The sequence below is a fragment of the Anthonomus grandis genome, chromosome 8 (assembly GCF_022605725.1).
Source record: "Anthonomus grandis grandis chromosome 8, icAntGran1.3, whole genome shotgun sequence".
Taxonomy (NCBI): domain Eukaryota; kingdom Metazoa; phylum Arthropoda; class Insecta; order Coleoptera; family Curculionidae; genus Anthonomus; species Anthonomus grandis.
This window is the reverse complement of record NC_065553.1, coordinates 28,431,337-28,448,141: the sequence shown is the minus strand read 5'-3', so window position 1 is coordinate 28,448,141 and position 16,805 is coordinate 28,431,337. Positions and strand designations below refer to the sequence as shown.

Below are 16,805 nucleotides of genomic sequence, written 5' to 3'. Positions count from 1 at the left end.
AGTGGGGAGTCTTATAAATACTCGACAACATGGATTCATGAAAGGTAGATCTACCACTACAAATTTGATTTCTCTTACAGAATATATCACCGAATCAATAAATGCAAACTCTCAAGTCGATGTTATTTATACAGACTTTTCAAAAGCATTTGACCGACTAGACCACAACATTCTCATTAATAATTTCGACCTATATTATGGATTTTCTTCTTCTTTGTCAAATCTTTTACAGTCCTATCTTACCGAGCGACCACAACACGTGGAATGTTTTGGTCGTAGTTCGGTGCAGATAGTTGCCACTTCCGGAGTCCCACAGGGCTCAATTCTGGGACCACTTCTTTTCAACTCATTCATTAATACAATATCTGACCAACTTGATGTTAATAGCCTGGTGTACGCAGATGACACAAAACTATATATTAGAATTGACTCTATTTTGGATTGTGAGCAGCTACAAAATAGTTTAAGTCTTTTGAATACATGGTGTAAAAATAATAATCTACCCCTTAATGCGGCTAAATGTAATGTTGTCTCATTTGGCTTAAAGAAAAACTTCATTACTTACAACTATACCATAGATGATGTTATTCTGCCTAGATCAACTGAATTTAGAGATTTAGGGGTGATCTTTGACAGCTCTTTCTCTTTTCAACTGCATATTTTAGATATTGTCAAGCGCAGTTATAGAATGTTGGGATATATCATCAGGAACTCGCAAAATTTTAATAATGTTCTCAGTCTAAAAATCCTGTACTTTTCTTATGTCAGATCAATATTGGAATATGCATCCCAAGTTTGGTCACCATATTATACAAATCATATTCATGAACTTAAAAATATTCAACGAAAATTTCTCAAATATCTTTGGTACAAGAGTGACGGAGTATACCCAGAAATTGGTTTCTCACATCAGCGTTTATTGGAAAGATTTTCGTTTGCTTTGCTGGAGGATCGGCGAAAATCCGCTGATTTGCAATTTTTATTTAAGTTGGTAAATAATATTATTGATTCACCAGATCTATTGCAGCAACTAAATTTTCATGTGCCTCGCATATCAGCAAGGAATACATCAACTTTTTACCTATCAAGACCTAGAACCAACATTTGTAAATATTCTCCTCTGCGCAGAGCATGTAACATACATGACTCTGTTCTGGATCAGTGTGACATCTTTAATTGCAGTTTGTCGGAAATTAAAAGAGTACACTTTTCCTAGATGTTTTACTTTTAATTTACTTTGTCTATATTTCTTTTAATACCATTTGCTTGTAATTATTGATAATATTGTATTCTTTTTAATTTTCTTAAGATACCTATGTTTTGTAATTTATTGTTGTAATTTTCCCACTCATTAATTGGAATTTATTCTGTGGAGTGGTGTAAATAAATAAATAAATAAATGTAATGCGAACCCACAATTTTTAAGTAAGATTGTTTTTTTTTCCAACGATGCAAGTTTTTTTTTAAATGGTTCTGTAAACCCGTTTTGTTTTTTTTATAAACTGTTCCAAAAATTCATAGTTATTTATAAAAAATTTAATCGCAAATTTCTTTCAAATTGAGGTTAGGTATAGGACGTGGTATACAAAATATACTTAAAATTTTATACAGAAATAAAAAATAAAATAAAAAATGGGTGTTTCTATTTAAAAAAATTAAGTTGATTGTCGTAGCTCATTTTTAATCCACCATATACATGAATTTACCGTATACATGAATTTATCATCAAAAAAATTGCGACAAAAAATAAAAATTAACGTGTCCGAGTGTTTTTTTTTTCGAATACACCCCTGCATTTTAAATGAATTTGTTTTAACTTGCGCGTCCTCACTGTATGATATAAGCCCATCTAAAGTTACTAGGCTATACTCCAAAACTACAATACTCTTAATAATTTCAGGTCTTCACCACAATTACAAGTAAAACACAAAGAGTTAAATCCGGCACACCATGACACGGGCAAGGATACTCAAAAACTGGTGGAGGAGGACTGCTGATACAGGGCGTTCATGAGAAAACGACACCGTCTTTTCCCGAACGTTCACCCGAAACCCAAAACTTTTAGTATCATGTAAACGCGATAATTTATTTTTAATTTTAGTGGTGGGCCTCAACAACGTAAAAATATTTTTTTTTAGATTTAGTGTTAGATCTGAATGTCATTAATTTAAAATAACGTTCCTTGTATAGAGTTGAGCATCGACGAACGAATTGAAATTTCGCTAAATCGACCTAAGGAGACACCATCTGTGATTTTTATATAAATATTTTAAACTATGTGTATTATCAAAGTTGAACATTCCAAACTATATATTCCATACTATCTATATTATACTAAATTAGGAAGCGAGAGAGAGGTAATAATATATTTTTGTATTTTAGTAACTTTGGAAAATAATTGACCTGTTACATTTTTTGGATTGAACGTAGAGGAGTGCCATTATTTATCAAAAGAGCAGGTTTAGGAAAAATTAACTCGATTTGTAAATACATGTAAGACTATACGCCATTTTGTCAAATTCCCGCCTAATATTTACATAATTTATGTATAAACGCCCGTCCAGCAAAGTTTCTTTTCCAAAAACAAATAAGTTAATACGCTAAAAAATTTTATCAACTTGTTATTTAATTCTTATAGGTTTATTTAAATATAAATAAATAAGTTTAATAAACCAACTTTGTTAAATATTACAGTATATCCCAAATATGTCCATTTGAGATAAACTGTCTGTATGTTATTATTATTGTTTGTAGACCTTTTAAAAACCCGATTTCGTTAACATATTGTACTTAAGGTAAGTAATAATAATATTAATGAGGTTCTTAAAAGGTTTTTTCATAGTTTTGTTGCAAATATGTTTTTATATTTGTAAATATTTTTATTGGGAACAAACTTCTAGGCTTTAACGAAATAAAAAGATTGTTTTAACATCTGACTTTTCTATTATTCCTGAAAAACACTGTGGTAAAATTCGAAATTTTATCGATCTAAATTAAATCGAGTATTAACTTCTTGGCGTGAATCGACTGGTTATTATTATTATTATTATTTTATTATTAGATAAAAGCCAAGAATTTATATTCTGTATAGCTCTATGAACTAAGTAGGCATTACAATATATTTCAATAAATCTTAAAATGTCAGCTTTCAAATTTAAACACTAAACATGTCGAATTTATCCAGACGATTCTTAAAACAGTTTACAGAAGGAGCAGTATGACATGACATCTACGGGTAACGAATTCCAAACATCAAACACTTTATTAGGCAAAACATTTGACGTGTTTTTGTTTTATACATCTGTTTTTTTAATTTTAATGTGTGACCGCGAAGTCTAAGATCCCGATTTCTTTCAAATATTCATTTAGATCACAGCCCAAATAATTATACAGGATTCTGAATGTAAAAATGAAATCACCACGAAGCTTTCGTTTATCAAAAGTTAGCAAGTTTGCATTAGAAAGTCTCTCGCTCTAGGTAGGTCTCGGCATACGCAAACCATACGTAGATCGTGTAGCGAGTTAGATAAAGGGATCGGCACAATTTCTTTTTAAAAACAAATTTTATTCAAGAAAAATTACAGATACGGATTTACGTTACTATTGACAGAACAAGTAAGAATGAGGTAAAACACAAAAGTACATATATTTATAATCTGCGATATTCATGGTCGTGGGACAATGCTGACATCGGCAATTCCATGGGTTCGCTGAAAGTGACCATGGAAGATGTTCACATAACTCCTCCCTCCTCAAGTCAGAAAATAGGGATATTTTCTGGATTTGGGGCTGCTCGTTCCGCATCCTTTGGTGTCTTTTTCTGGCATCTTTGGATAGCGGTCTTCCCTTTGAGTAGACATATGATGAGTAGTACCAAGATCAGGATTGCTAAGGTACCTACTGATAACATCTGGTATTGGACAGGTTCTTAGGAAACTTCTTGTACAGGTGAAAGCTGATTGATTTGGAATTTGGTTCGGCCGGAACACATTCTTGGGCGTGCCGAATACTTCTTGATTTGTTGGGAATCTTCGAGGTGGCATTTGTTGGGGTTGAATGTTCACAGGTTGTGAAGGCCATTGATATTTGGGTATAACATTTTGTGGTACTTGATGCGGCTGATGGTAGGCATTATATGGATAGAGATTACGGTTAGGATTATAGTTTTGTTGGTGACTTCTATGTTGGGGTTGATGCAACTTTGGTCTAGGTTCATGAAAATTTCCATACAATTTCTCAAAATTCTCAAATTTATTGACGTAAGCTATGGCATCCTCAAGACTATTAGGCTTCTTTAAATACATATTATTTCTTAGGCTGCCACTGCAACCAGCATTAAATGTATTTAGAGCTGTTTTATTATAATGCTCATTTTGATATACTTTTTGCATGGGTGACAGTGAAGTGTCATTGCTCACGCGTTGAATTACATTGCTAAGTAGTAATTGTAATCTTTGTCCAAAATTAAATAAACTTTCATTTTTATAAGGTCGAACTCTAGTTAATTCTTGAACAAGGCAATCAATATCTCTTCTATCAGAAAAACATTGAATTAAGGCAGTTTTTAATTTATCCCAATTATCTAATTCTACTGTTCTACCTACCATTATTTCAGCTTTGTCGATAAGCTTTTCTTGAATGCACTCGAATATGTGCTGGTTCAGTTCAGTATTATTTAAGGGTTTATACTTCTTAATTAAGTCTTCACTTCTTAAAATAAATTTAGAAAGTGTATCGACATTGCCGTCATAATTTTTAATGTTTGCAAGACGAGATTTAAATAGATCGAATTTGAATTCTTCAGGCATTTTTACAGTAGTTAATGAGCTTTGCTCAAAATTAGTAATACTGAGTAGGCTACTTAAAAGTTGATCGGTGGTTACTTTTAATTCCACCATAAAAATTCAAATAATTAAAAAATAAAATATGTAATTATCTGTATAATTACCAAAAATTAAATATATCAAAAATTATTTTAAAAGACTTTTTCAAAAAAAAAAACCTTAAAAAAGGAAAGTATGCGTTTTACATACGCAATTTAAATTAAACTACGGTATAATCAATACGCGGCCCCAAAATTAAAAATTTGTGTGAACGATACACAGATTAAAACTAAACTTGTGTGTGCAATACACAGCCCTACAATAAAAATTGTGTGAACGATACACAGATTAAAACTAAAATTGTGTGTGCAATACACAGCCCTAAAATATCCCTAGAAATCCTCAAACAAAGGGTTCAAAAGGGGCGGAAGGGAAAATACTTGGCACTTACCGTAGTCTTCTTCTTCCCGACTCTTACTGCTCTTATAGTCGTCTCCAGATATCTGGGTCGATCCAAGGTTCTGGATAGCGCTGAAGGGTTGAAACCTCAACGACGGATCACTACCGCACTATCCTACCGACTGCGCCAGTTAGATAAAGGGATCGGCACAACTTCTTTTTAAAAACAAATTTTATTCAAGAAAAATTACAGATACGGATTTACGTTACTATTGACAGAACAAGTAAGAATGAGGTAAAACACAAAAGTACATATATTTATAATCTGCGATATGCATGGTCGTGGGACAATGCTGACATCGGCAATTCCATGGGTTCGCTGGAAGTGACCATGGAAGATGTTCACATAACTAGCGCGTCGCTGCAACAATTCAAGTAAATTTTTGTCGCGCACCAAGTCCGCGCACCAGACGGGACCTGCATATTCAATAATAGGCCTGTGGTATACTTCATAAAATTGTGAAATGGAATTTTAACAAAAGCTTTTTGTAGCAAATACAACACAGAATTTGCACGTTTCACAATTGAGGCAATATGCTGGGACCAAGAGAGATCCTTAGTTACTATTATTCCGAGATCCCAATAAGATTCGACTTTTTTAAGTTCAATGTTATTTATTTGGTAGGGTGCCTGTGGATTATTTTTTCCTAAATCTAATACCACACACTTGTGCGTGTTAAGAGGAACACGGACAAGTGTCAGAAGTAACCATTCACTACACCACTTCCAAATAGTGTCGAGATCGGTTTGCAATTATTGATGAGAAGTTAGGGGAACTGCATATATTTTTGTGTCGTCAGCAAACATTGATACCCAACGTTTTAGTTCTGAAGGTAAATCCGGTAAATCGCACGTGTAAGCCAGGAACAGGAGAGGGTCGAGGACGGAGCCCTGAGGGACTTCGCTGAATACTGGATAGAATTTTGACATGGTGCCCCCCACGCTCACACTAAACTTTCTGTTTTTTAAAAAGTCTTCACTCCAATTTAACAATTCTCCTCTAATGCCAAGATGTTCTAGCTTTTGTAACAATCGTTTTATGGGAGCTCTATCAAATGCCTTAGCAAAGTTGAGGTGGATGACATCTATTGGTTGATTTGTATCTAAGGCTGATATCCACTGGTTAAGGGATTGAAACAGGTTAGTAATCGTAGAGCGACCCCTTACAAATCCGTGTTGGATATTGGGTATTACATAATTTTCAGTAAAGAATGTTTGCACTTCATCTCGAACAATGGACTCCATAATTTTGCAAACAATCGATTGGCGTGATGCAATGTGTGTTGTGCGCGATGCGACTTTCCACTGTTCGGGTACAGAGTTTTTAATCATTGAGTATTTCATTACTTTTGCAAGAGACGCAGCTATCACTTCACTGCATTTTTTAGAATAATTAGCGGCATTAATTTGTTTAAACCTGCAGACGAATCGTTTTTTAATTTTTTGTTTAATTTTTTCCTCATTTATATTTATTGTTGTTATTGAGTTTAAGATACGAGGACAGTATGGGTAGGTAAAATATCTTGTTCAGACTCATTAGTGAATGCCTGTTCGAATGTTCTCGCTAACTATTCTGCGACTTGCATTTCATTTTCACACATGCTGTTGTTGCTCTTTTTTAAGTTTAAAGAAAAATAATATTTTGCCAAAAAAAACCTGAAGGGGACAATTAAAACAAGATGTAAATAATTTTACGGGGGTGGTTGAAACATAATTTATAGAAGGCTTTTGGTATTATTTTTGCGTAAACTGATTAACTGGTTGTAACAAACTCCCTGAGGATTATTTTGTTATAGAATTCCACGTGAAAGGGTCAGGAAAACAAATAGAGTTACCAAATCCAACTTGGTTTATGAAAATGCGTATAGGGAAGTTATTGAAAATGGAGCATCCGTAAGGTCTGCGGCAGATTTGTTTGAACTGAATCATGTTACATTAGGCAGATTTATTAAGAAAAAGAAAGAATCTATTGAACAAGGGTCCACTGAAACTATAACAATGGGATATAGGTGCATACGACGAGTATTTAACGTTGAGCAGGAAAAATCCATTGTTAAATACATAATAAAGGCATCTCAAATATTTTACGGTCTATTGCCAAAATAAAATACGTAAATTGGCCTACCAAATAGCCGTAAAATATTCATTGAATACGCCGAATACATGGACTAAAAACTCATTGGCAGGAGAAGATTGGTTTTCCAGGTTTATGAAACGTAATCCTGAACTATCAATCCGTTGTCCCCAGGCTACAAGCCTTTCAAGAACGACCAGTTTTAACCCAACAAATGTACAACTTTTCTTTGACAATCTTGCCACGGTAATAGATAGATATAAATTCCAAGCGAAGGACATTTATAATATAGACGAAACTGGTGTTACGACGCTACAAAAACCTGCTAAAATCGTAGCAGAAAAGGGACGCAAACAGGTAGGGGCACTTACATCAGGAGAACGTGGCACTTTGGTTACAGTGGCAATAGCGGTAAATGCAATTGAAAATAGTATCCCACCAATCTTTATCTTTCAAAGATTAAGATATCAGGATCATTTCGTTCGTGACGGTCCACCTGGGTGCATTGGAGCAGAAAATGCTAGTGGATGGATGCAAGAAGATGAATTCTTGCTATACCTAAGACACTTTCCTATCTGCCGCCCTCGGCCTGCTGTTCTTCTTTCTTAGTGTTCGTCTTTTCCTGCGTGTCTTCTTCTCTTCTTTAGCCCAATCCAAGGTGTGTAGGCAACGTGCCGAGGGATGAATGGCCGTGGGGCAAAACACGGTCGTAGACGTTCCCTCTGGAATACCGGGCGACCTTCCAGAGTATCCAGCCTTACCTAGGTAAACGGCTCTGCCTGTGTGGACCGCTATTCCGTTATACTCGTGGGACCAACATGGACCATCAAAAAACCAATTAAACTCTTTCTCCCCTTTGTTCCCCCTCCACTATGGCGGGCTCTGATACATCAGAGCCCACCTTTCCTTCAGCTCCTGTTGCGGGCCCTTCCTCTGATGGGCCCACACATTCTCCCACCCCCGAAGGCTCTGTCTCAGCAGGGAACCCGGTAATCCTTGACGTCAACATTGACGATCTAGCTGGAGCTCTCAACAGGACACAGCTGAAAAGAAAGAACCTCTGCGGTTCTGAGAAAAGAAGAAGAAGGAAGGCTAGGGCTGCAGAAGAGGCTAAGGGTTCCCAGGGGTCGGCTTCCGCGGCGGCCCTGGGACCTACTCCCTCAGAGGCTTGCAAGCCTGGGGCTTCCACTAAGGAGGGACCAGGTACCAAAAGGCTCAGGACACCCGAGTCTACGTCTACCGAGCGCGCTGGCGGGGCTAAGAGACCGGGGACCGCTGAGTCCCGGCCTCAAGTCAGCTATGCGCGATCGGTCGGCAGCGCCAAGCTGCAGCTGGCAGTGTGCCGAACGGCCCGAGGTCGGTTTCACTGGCGAACAGCTGCTACAATTCGTGGACTTGGTGACTGAGGCCATACTGCGGACTTCGTCCGGCAGTGAGGCACAGTCACTGCAGTTCCATCCACCACGGCCGATCAGGAACCACATTCTGTTAACGGCCGTGAACCAGAAAAGTCCGGAGTGGCTCCGTCGGGCACTTCCAAGTCTTTCCCCTTGGGAGGGGGTCACGCTGACAACAGTGGATCCCTCGTAGTGGCAAGGCCTGTCTGGGTGTGTTTCTAGACATTGAAGGGGCGTTTGACAACACCCCTTTTGCATTAATCTGCCAAGCACTCGAGAGCTGCGGCTCAGAACCCTGTTTGGTTAGCTGGATAGAGGCCATGCTCTCGAAACGTCATGTATCTGCCCAGCTCAACAACGAGATTGTTGAAACGTTGGCGGCTAGGGGCTGCCCGCAGGGAGGAGTATTGTCCCCTACCTTGTGGTGCCTTGTGGTCGACAGCCTGATAAATCTTTTAAGCAATGCTGGCCTATATACACAGGGCTACGCTGATGATCTGATAATCCTTTGCCCAGGGAAAAACGCCGTCTCAATGCGGGGCCCTATGATGAACGCCCTGCGTATAGTGGACATATGGTGCCTCTCAGGGGGTCTCAGAATTAACCCCAAAAAAGCAGAGCTCCTACTATTCACGAGGACACGTAACTTTGGCACGCCCCCTGTTATATCTCTAGGTGGCGTGCAGCTGCATTACTCCAGGACAGTTCGACTTCTGGGAATTAAGTTGGATTCCAAACTCTCCTGGCACGATCATGCAGACACCCGAATGAAGAACGCCACCTGCGCGCTATGGGCCTGCAGGCGGGCTTTCGGCAATACCTAGGGTCTTTCTCCTAAGATCCTCCACTGGATCTACTCGCGCATTGTGAGATCTCTTCTCACATACGGGGCTATCGTTTGGTGGCCATGTACGGAGAAAGCGAAAATTCGTGCTCAACTGGACAGAGTCCAACGTCTTGCAGGTCTCAGCATAACGGGTTCCATGCGGACGGCGCCAACTAGAGCGCTTGAGACTCTGCTGAGCCTTCCGCCTCTGGACCTCGTTGTGCAATCGGCGGAAATTCGGCTACTGACAGGTCTTTTAACCGGTCACTGGCACTTAAGAAGCCATCTCCATACTATCGGTATTGCGGACAACCCGGAATGCCGATGGTGCTGTGAGGAGGATGAGACCGTTGACCATGTAGTCGGGGAGTGCCCAGCACTCACGCGCGCCAGGTTCCAATACTTGGGTAACACTTTTAGTGTACCGAGCGACTTTAAGTCCTTCAGACCAGAGAGCCTTATCGGTTTCTCTAAGGCCGTTGGGCTCTGGTAAACCCCGGTGGGGCATGACGGGTCCATCAGGAGACCTATATGCACAACTGCCTTGGCAGCCCACTGTTTCGTCAATTCAATTCAAGACACTTTCAAAAACATATCAACAGTTCAATTGAAAAGTTTTGCTTTTAATAGATAACCATCAATCTCATGTAAGCATACCATGCTTGGACTTTTGCAAAGAAAACGGCATTGTTCTCCTCTCATTTCCCACACTGTTCACTTAAACTACAACCTTTGGATCGATCGATTTATGGTCCATTTAAAAAAGCTGTAAATTGAACTTGCGATTCTTGGATGAGAAACAACCCAGGCAAAACGATGACAATTTATGACATTCCCAGCATCGTTAAACAGAGTCTCTCTATGGTTTTAACACAATCTAATATTGTTGCTGGATTCCAGTGCACTGGTATATGGCCGTTTAATAGACATATTTTTACGGCTTAAGATTTTGCTCCATCATATGTAACTGACAGACCTCCCGAAAATTTGCAGTTAAATATCCCCCAAGAAGTCCAGGCAGTAGGTTCAAGAGAGAATAAAGATTTAAGCAGCACTGGTTCTTTTCCAAAATTAGTAAATTCAAACTCTCCAAGAGCGTCAACGAGCGGAACTGTTTCGTTAGAGCCACCAAGCACCCCGCCTCCAGTTGCATATGCAAGTGTCCAGTCAGCCTCTAACCTCTCTTTGGATGTGTTTTCACCTGAGCTAATAAGGCCGTTACCAAAAGCTCTTCCTCGAAAAACCAGAGGGAAACGCAAAAGTAGAAAATCCACCATTTATACGGACACACCAAAAAAAGATGCTATTCAACAAGAATATGAAGCAAAAAAAAAGGAAGAAAGTGAAAAAAAAATTGGTGATGCAAAAAATATATCAAAAACATCCGTGTCTAAAAAAACTCGTCAACAGAATAGTCAGGACGATAGCCTGCAGCAGTGACAATGAAGACTGTTTTTGTCTAGTATGTTTGGAATCGTATAGAAATAGCCGTTCAGGGGAAAAATGGGTGCCACCAATGCCACCAATGGTCACATGTAGAATGCACTCGTCAAGAAGATTTGTATATCTGTCATAACTGCAAATCAGAATAAATATTCTACTTTGCTAATTGATCTTTATTTCAGCATTAGGATAATTATTATGTTGATTAAAACTTTTGAATAAAAACTTTGGTTTTATTTAAGTGTAAAAATTATATGTATCAATGTTTTTTTCTTCGTATTTCTAAATTGAATGTTATTTCAGTATTAAAATAAATATTTCGTTTATTCTTAATGGTGTTTTAACTGTCCCTGGTTTGTGTTTAAACTGTCCCCGTCTCCGGGACAATTGAAACAACATACAAGCTATATTTTTTCTTTAATATCTTACAGGCATTATATAATAAGTAAAATAACCTGATTTAAAATATACAAGGAATTATAAATGTCCTTGTAAAAATTTTTTTAGCTGTAAATATGATTTTCTCTAAGAGAAAAAAATAAATATTTGGAAATTGTTTCAATTGTCCCCGGTCTCCCCTATTGGATATACGTATTTGAAGAGGGCATTAATAGAGATTAATGACCTGGACGGAGATGGGGGGTTGGTGGGAGCAGGGGATCAGTCTCGCCGTAGTGTGTCGCTGGGGAGGTGGTACGGAGTGTTATGAAGGGGGGCTCGGGTGGAGTGAGAGATCCGGATCAAGGGGGTTGCGGTGCTCCAGAGTAGTGGTCAGGTACTTGTCCTTCAACTTTGTCAGGTGATCTGCCAAGGGTTGAGGTTGGAGATCTCGCAGGATGGTGGTGTTGCGCACGTACCATGGTGCGCCTGACATAATCCGGAAAGCTCTGTTTTCCACTGCTTGGAGCCTCTGCATGTGGCGAGGTTGGATGTCTGCCCAAGTGGGGGAGGCGTAGGAGATAATATGGCGGATATACGTTTGGTAGATCCAGATCTTGGTCTTGCGAGATAGTTTGTTATTGGGGTGGAGCAGGGAGTATAGAGACGATAGCTGGCCTTTGGCCTTGCCCGCTTGAGCCTTGGCGTGTTTTTTCCCAGGTCAGCTTGCGGTCGAAGATAACACCTAAATAACGGGCCTGGACGGACCAGCCGAGATTAGTGGTTCCCCATTTCAGATGGCCAGCAGATGCTTTTTTCCTTTTTGAAAAGAACACCAGCTGGGTCTTCCTGGGGTTGACCTCCAGTCTCCAGCGATCCATCCAGGAGTGGAGGGAGTTTAGGTGTCTTTGAATCCTGATTTTAATATGCTGTTTGTTGGGAGAGGTGGTGAGTATTGCGGTATCGTCCGCGTATTGGAGTATAATATTGTGTGGGGACGGAGGAAGGTCGCGCATAAAAATGTTGAATAGGAGAGGGGACAGTGGGAAACCTTGGGGAACGTCTGCTCTTATTGGGTGGGGAATGGAAACAAAACCGTCGGCATAAACACGAAAGGAGTGGTTGGTCAAAAAGGAGTGGACAAGTTTTACAAAGCAGTCGAGAAAATGGGCATCGACTAGTTTATGCAACAAACCGTGCCACATTTTGTCGAAGGCCCTGCTTATGTCTAGAAAAACAGCTCCGGTGTGCAATCCACGGTTTGCTCCTGAAAGAATGTGGAAAGCAAGCCGGGTTCTTTGATGGGTGGTGGAATGTTTAGTTGTAAAACCGAATTGACCATCAGGGATTATTTCGTGCCTGCTGCAGAACGTGGTGAGCTGATTTAGAATAGCTCTTTCTATTGGCAATTTTTATTGGCCTGTAACTCAAGGGGTTTGTTGCTGATTCTCCCTTTTTTGGGAGAAGGATGACATCAGCGGATTTCCATTGGGTGGGGAAATATGAGAATTGAAATATACCATTGATGATTCTGGTAATATCGTTAACCTGAGTATCGACGAGATGTTTTAAGGCTGGATTGTTAATACGATCCGCGCCGGGTGCTTTTTTGTTTTTAGTGGCTTTGATTATTCCACTGATTTCGGCTTGGGTTACCTGGGGAACCCTTTCAATTTTGGCGCCGATTGAGGTGCTTGGCGTTCAAGACGCCTCCTACCAAGATGGGGGTGTTAGGAGAGAAGAGTAAACGGAGCCTATCAATATAGGGCCGCTACTCATTTGAACCGCAACAAAAGTGGATTCGAGGGTTGGGTCTGGGTTTGGCGAGTGAAAGTGGTGGACTGATTTTTTGATGGCTTTTAGAGTCCCACCACCTCTCTCATCTAGCCTGTCATTCCTTATGACATAATTAGCTAGAGAAAAACGGTGTTGGGGCTTTAAGAACGTCTCTTGAATCAGGAGAACATCAAGGCCGTGATCTTCGAGAAACCTTTGTATTTCCGCCTTTTCCTTGCCAATACTATTTATATTGACAGAGGCAATTTTTAACAGCGAAATTTGAAAACGAGGGGTGTTAGCCATTAAACGATTTGAGGAGCAGAGGGGAATGACTGCATCAGCTGTAGGAACTGCTGTTGCATGTTTGTCATGAATGCGGCGAACATTTCATGTTGAGTGTGAGTCGAACCTGTTTTGGGGGAGGGCGCGGTAGGTAGCGCCGGGGTAGAAGCAATTGCTGGTAGAGCAGTGAGTTTGGCATTGTTTTGTTCTCCCCACTTGAATTTGGAGACAAGAGGGACTGCCGCTGCCGCGCGGGCTTTAGTGATTTGTTTAAGATTTCTGGGACATCCTTGATACGAAGCAGTATAGACACCGCCACAGTTGGCGCAGGTCGGGGGAGTAGCGAGCGGTTTATCGCAATCTTGCGATAAATGGTCATTGCCGCATTTCACGCATTTGGGATGCGCGTTGCAACGAGTTTGACCGTGACCAAAGAGTTGACAGCGGTGGCATTGGGTGCTGCATGTTTTAGCTTGCTGAGCTTCAACACGTATCACCACGGTGCCCAGGGCACGAAGTTGGAAGATTTCCTTTTCTTCCCTGGGGAGTACAATTAGAACCATTGGGACTGGTTTCCTGTAGGCGTTATACCAACGAGAGACGGAGAATGGGTGAAAAAAGGAAAAAACCTTTGGATTTTAGTTCCTCATCTATTCTAGAGGTTAGCCATTGCTCAGGGACCCCTCGGAGGACGACATAGATTCTTTTCTCTTGAGGAAGAGCAAACGAATGGAATTGTTCCTTGTGATGTTCAAGGAAAGACTGAGTTCTTCTGTAATCCTCAATGGTTTGAGAATGGATTTTGATGCCGTCCCTTTGGTTTACGGCGTGACTGATATTGATCTTAAGTTAATTTAGATGGGCTGTTATCTGATAAAATCTGGATTTGTATCTAATGACAATAGGAGAGAGCCTCTCCCTTTTTGGAACTTGGGGGGCGGGTTGGGGTGGAGGCTGGCTTCTGAAACCGGGTTTTGGGGTGCCTGATGGTTTGGCAGGGACGGGATTGGATGGGGCCGAAAGGGATGGGGCGCTTATCGAATTGGTTTTTTGTTAGGACGGAGCACAGTTTCTTCTCCTCCTTTCGGAGGAGATGACGACGAAGTCGTCGTCATCCTCCTTGGAGGGAGCCTGAGTAGGAGCGGGTTCGGTTTTCATTGGGGAAACGGTCGTGATTTCAGGGGGGACAGGGGTTTCGGTAATAACAGGGGTAGAAATGGGGGCGGATACAGGGGCAATAGTCGATAATTCTACTTCTACTACTTGATCAGAATTTTCGGACTTACGGGATTTGATGACGAGGCGTCGCAGCTCCCTGATTTCTTCAGTAAGACGGGCTAGTGTCTCCTGTAGTCTGGCCTCTCTTTTAGTTGCTTCGGCTTTTTGCTGAGCCTCTCTCTCTTTGGCTTCGGCTTTTAGCCTGGCTTCACGCTCAGCCGCTTGGGCTGCTTGCCGATCTAGGCATTCCTGGAAATGAGCGGTCATCCGCTCTTGGGCTGCAAGGTTGGCCTGCAGTAGGGAAGCTCTGTCATAGTCCATCTCGCGACGGTTATGACAGGATCTTTCCTCTGGGTTGAGCGGAACTTATTAGTAACGGTTTTAACATTGCTTATATACCAACTACTAGTAAAAAATGGTTCCGGAAGGTTCGCTAACCTTCCACGTGTCTCCAGAGATGTCGTGCAGTGTGTCCGCTTGCTCCACCGACATGATCGGAATGACGGAAAACGGCTGATCTATTCGCGGCGTTGTGAATAATGTTACACTGTACCCTCTCTAAGCTCATTTCATCCCAAAATGATGCCAAAAATGATGGATATTGATATCGGCATTGGTTTGCTCCCATACATCTTTTTATTTTATTTTTTTAAATATTTTTTGGATAGCTGGATAAGGTCTATACTTTCTGGTATCTGCAGTGGGTAATTTGCAATTGAATCGGAATATTTTGTTTTGTTTTATATACTGTTTATTCACATACTTAATATTTTTTTGGTAATACTTTATGCTCGACAAACTTTATTTGTCCATTTTTTTCCCGATATTTCCTTTCTGCTTCCTTGTATTTTCCTCATTCTTATCCAATTGCCCTGGTACCTACGCTAAAGTGAGAAGAATGTTAGAAAAAAGTACCTAGGAGAAAAAGGTAAACGAGCAGTAGCAAGAATTAACGCAGACGCGAGACTTGAGATACGGCTTTACGGCTTCTAATTTACTGTGCCAAGGGTTCGACCTACTTTACCCTTATTTGTGCTAAATTATGGGTAAGTCGAGCTTTGTTAATATCTAACTACTTCACATTTACCGCCCAATATAAATACTGAGGACTGAGTCAGGGTATAAAGAAAAATTGAACTAATAACTAGAATCAGCTTCCCTTATCAAATACAGTCCACTTAAAAACCATCTAATCAAGAATAAAGCAGGCATAAAGTTGTCCTCTTGGAACAGGATCTCTCGTAGAAATAACAATCCACGCTTTTCCCCGGAGAACGACGTTGAAGGAGTATAACAGCATAACAGAATTTGGACGTCTGTAAACCTGAAGACCACCTCTAACATACTGCGAATCATAATCAGTCAAAGTGATCCAGTCTGCATGCGAGTTTGGTAACCAGGTAGAAAATTATTCTACCAGTCCCTCTATTAGTTAGTTACCTTGAGTGCTTGCCTGACTCTGGGGTTAGACCGATGCAGCCTTTGAATTTTTTTGAACTTTTTGCGAAAAACCTTGGCTATTTTGCCAGTTATTTGTGAAGCTGAAGCCACACAATATAATAATAATAATAATAATAATAATAATAATAATAATAATAATAATAAGCTTTATTTCCAATAGGTTACATATACCCAATTACAGGAAAATCAATTAAATATATAAATGTACAAGTACGAATGCATGAACTGTATTAGATTCATGCAACTAAACTATAAAAGAATTGATATATAATAAAAAAAGTAATGAGTTTGAGAAAATAACTAAATTAGGATAAGAATCAAGAATTAATTTAAATCAAAAGAGCAGAAAAAAAATGAGTAAATAAATGATTTCAAACTAAAAACTAAATAACTAAGAACTAAATAACCTAAGCTTCCCCCATCGACCATACGCAGGTGACTCAAAATAAGTGCCAGATTGTCATGGTGAATGTCACAAGAATCAGCATTAGTGTTTAAGTTTTGACACATAAAGTGAATAGGACTCTGGTACAGAATGTTGGACCTGGCTCTGTCCAAGTTAAAAGCTAGACACTGTCTAGATCCTAGGCGAGGTATATGAAAGCAAATCCTTTGCAAAAGGGATGGGCGGTCAATTTTATGGTTAAGTAGATTAAACAAGAATT

The 16,805-nt window shown here is 39.9% G+C and overlaps 1 protein-coding gene across 1 annotated transcript in view; it reads left to right on the top strand.

Moving 5' to 3' along the window:
• Window positions 1–2,929, top strand: part of LOC126739391 (low-density lipoprotein receptor-related protein 2) — a 392,746-nt gene extending 389,817 nt beyond the window's left edge. The window contains exon 55 of the mRNA XM_050445052.1: window positions 1,901–2,929. Within this exon, the coding sequence (XP_050301009.1) occupies window positions 1,901–1,997 (97 nt within the window). The 3' untranslated portion in view covers window positions 1,998–2,929. The remainder of the gene's footprint in view (window positions 1–1,900) is intronic.
• The last annotated feature ends 13,876 nt before the right edge of the window (window positions 2,930–16,805 follow it).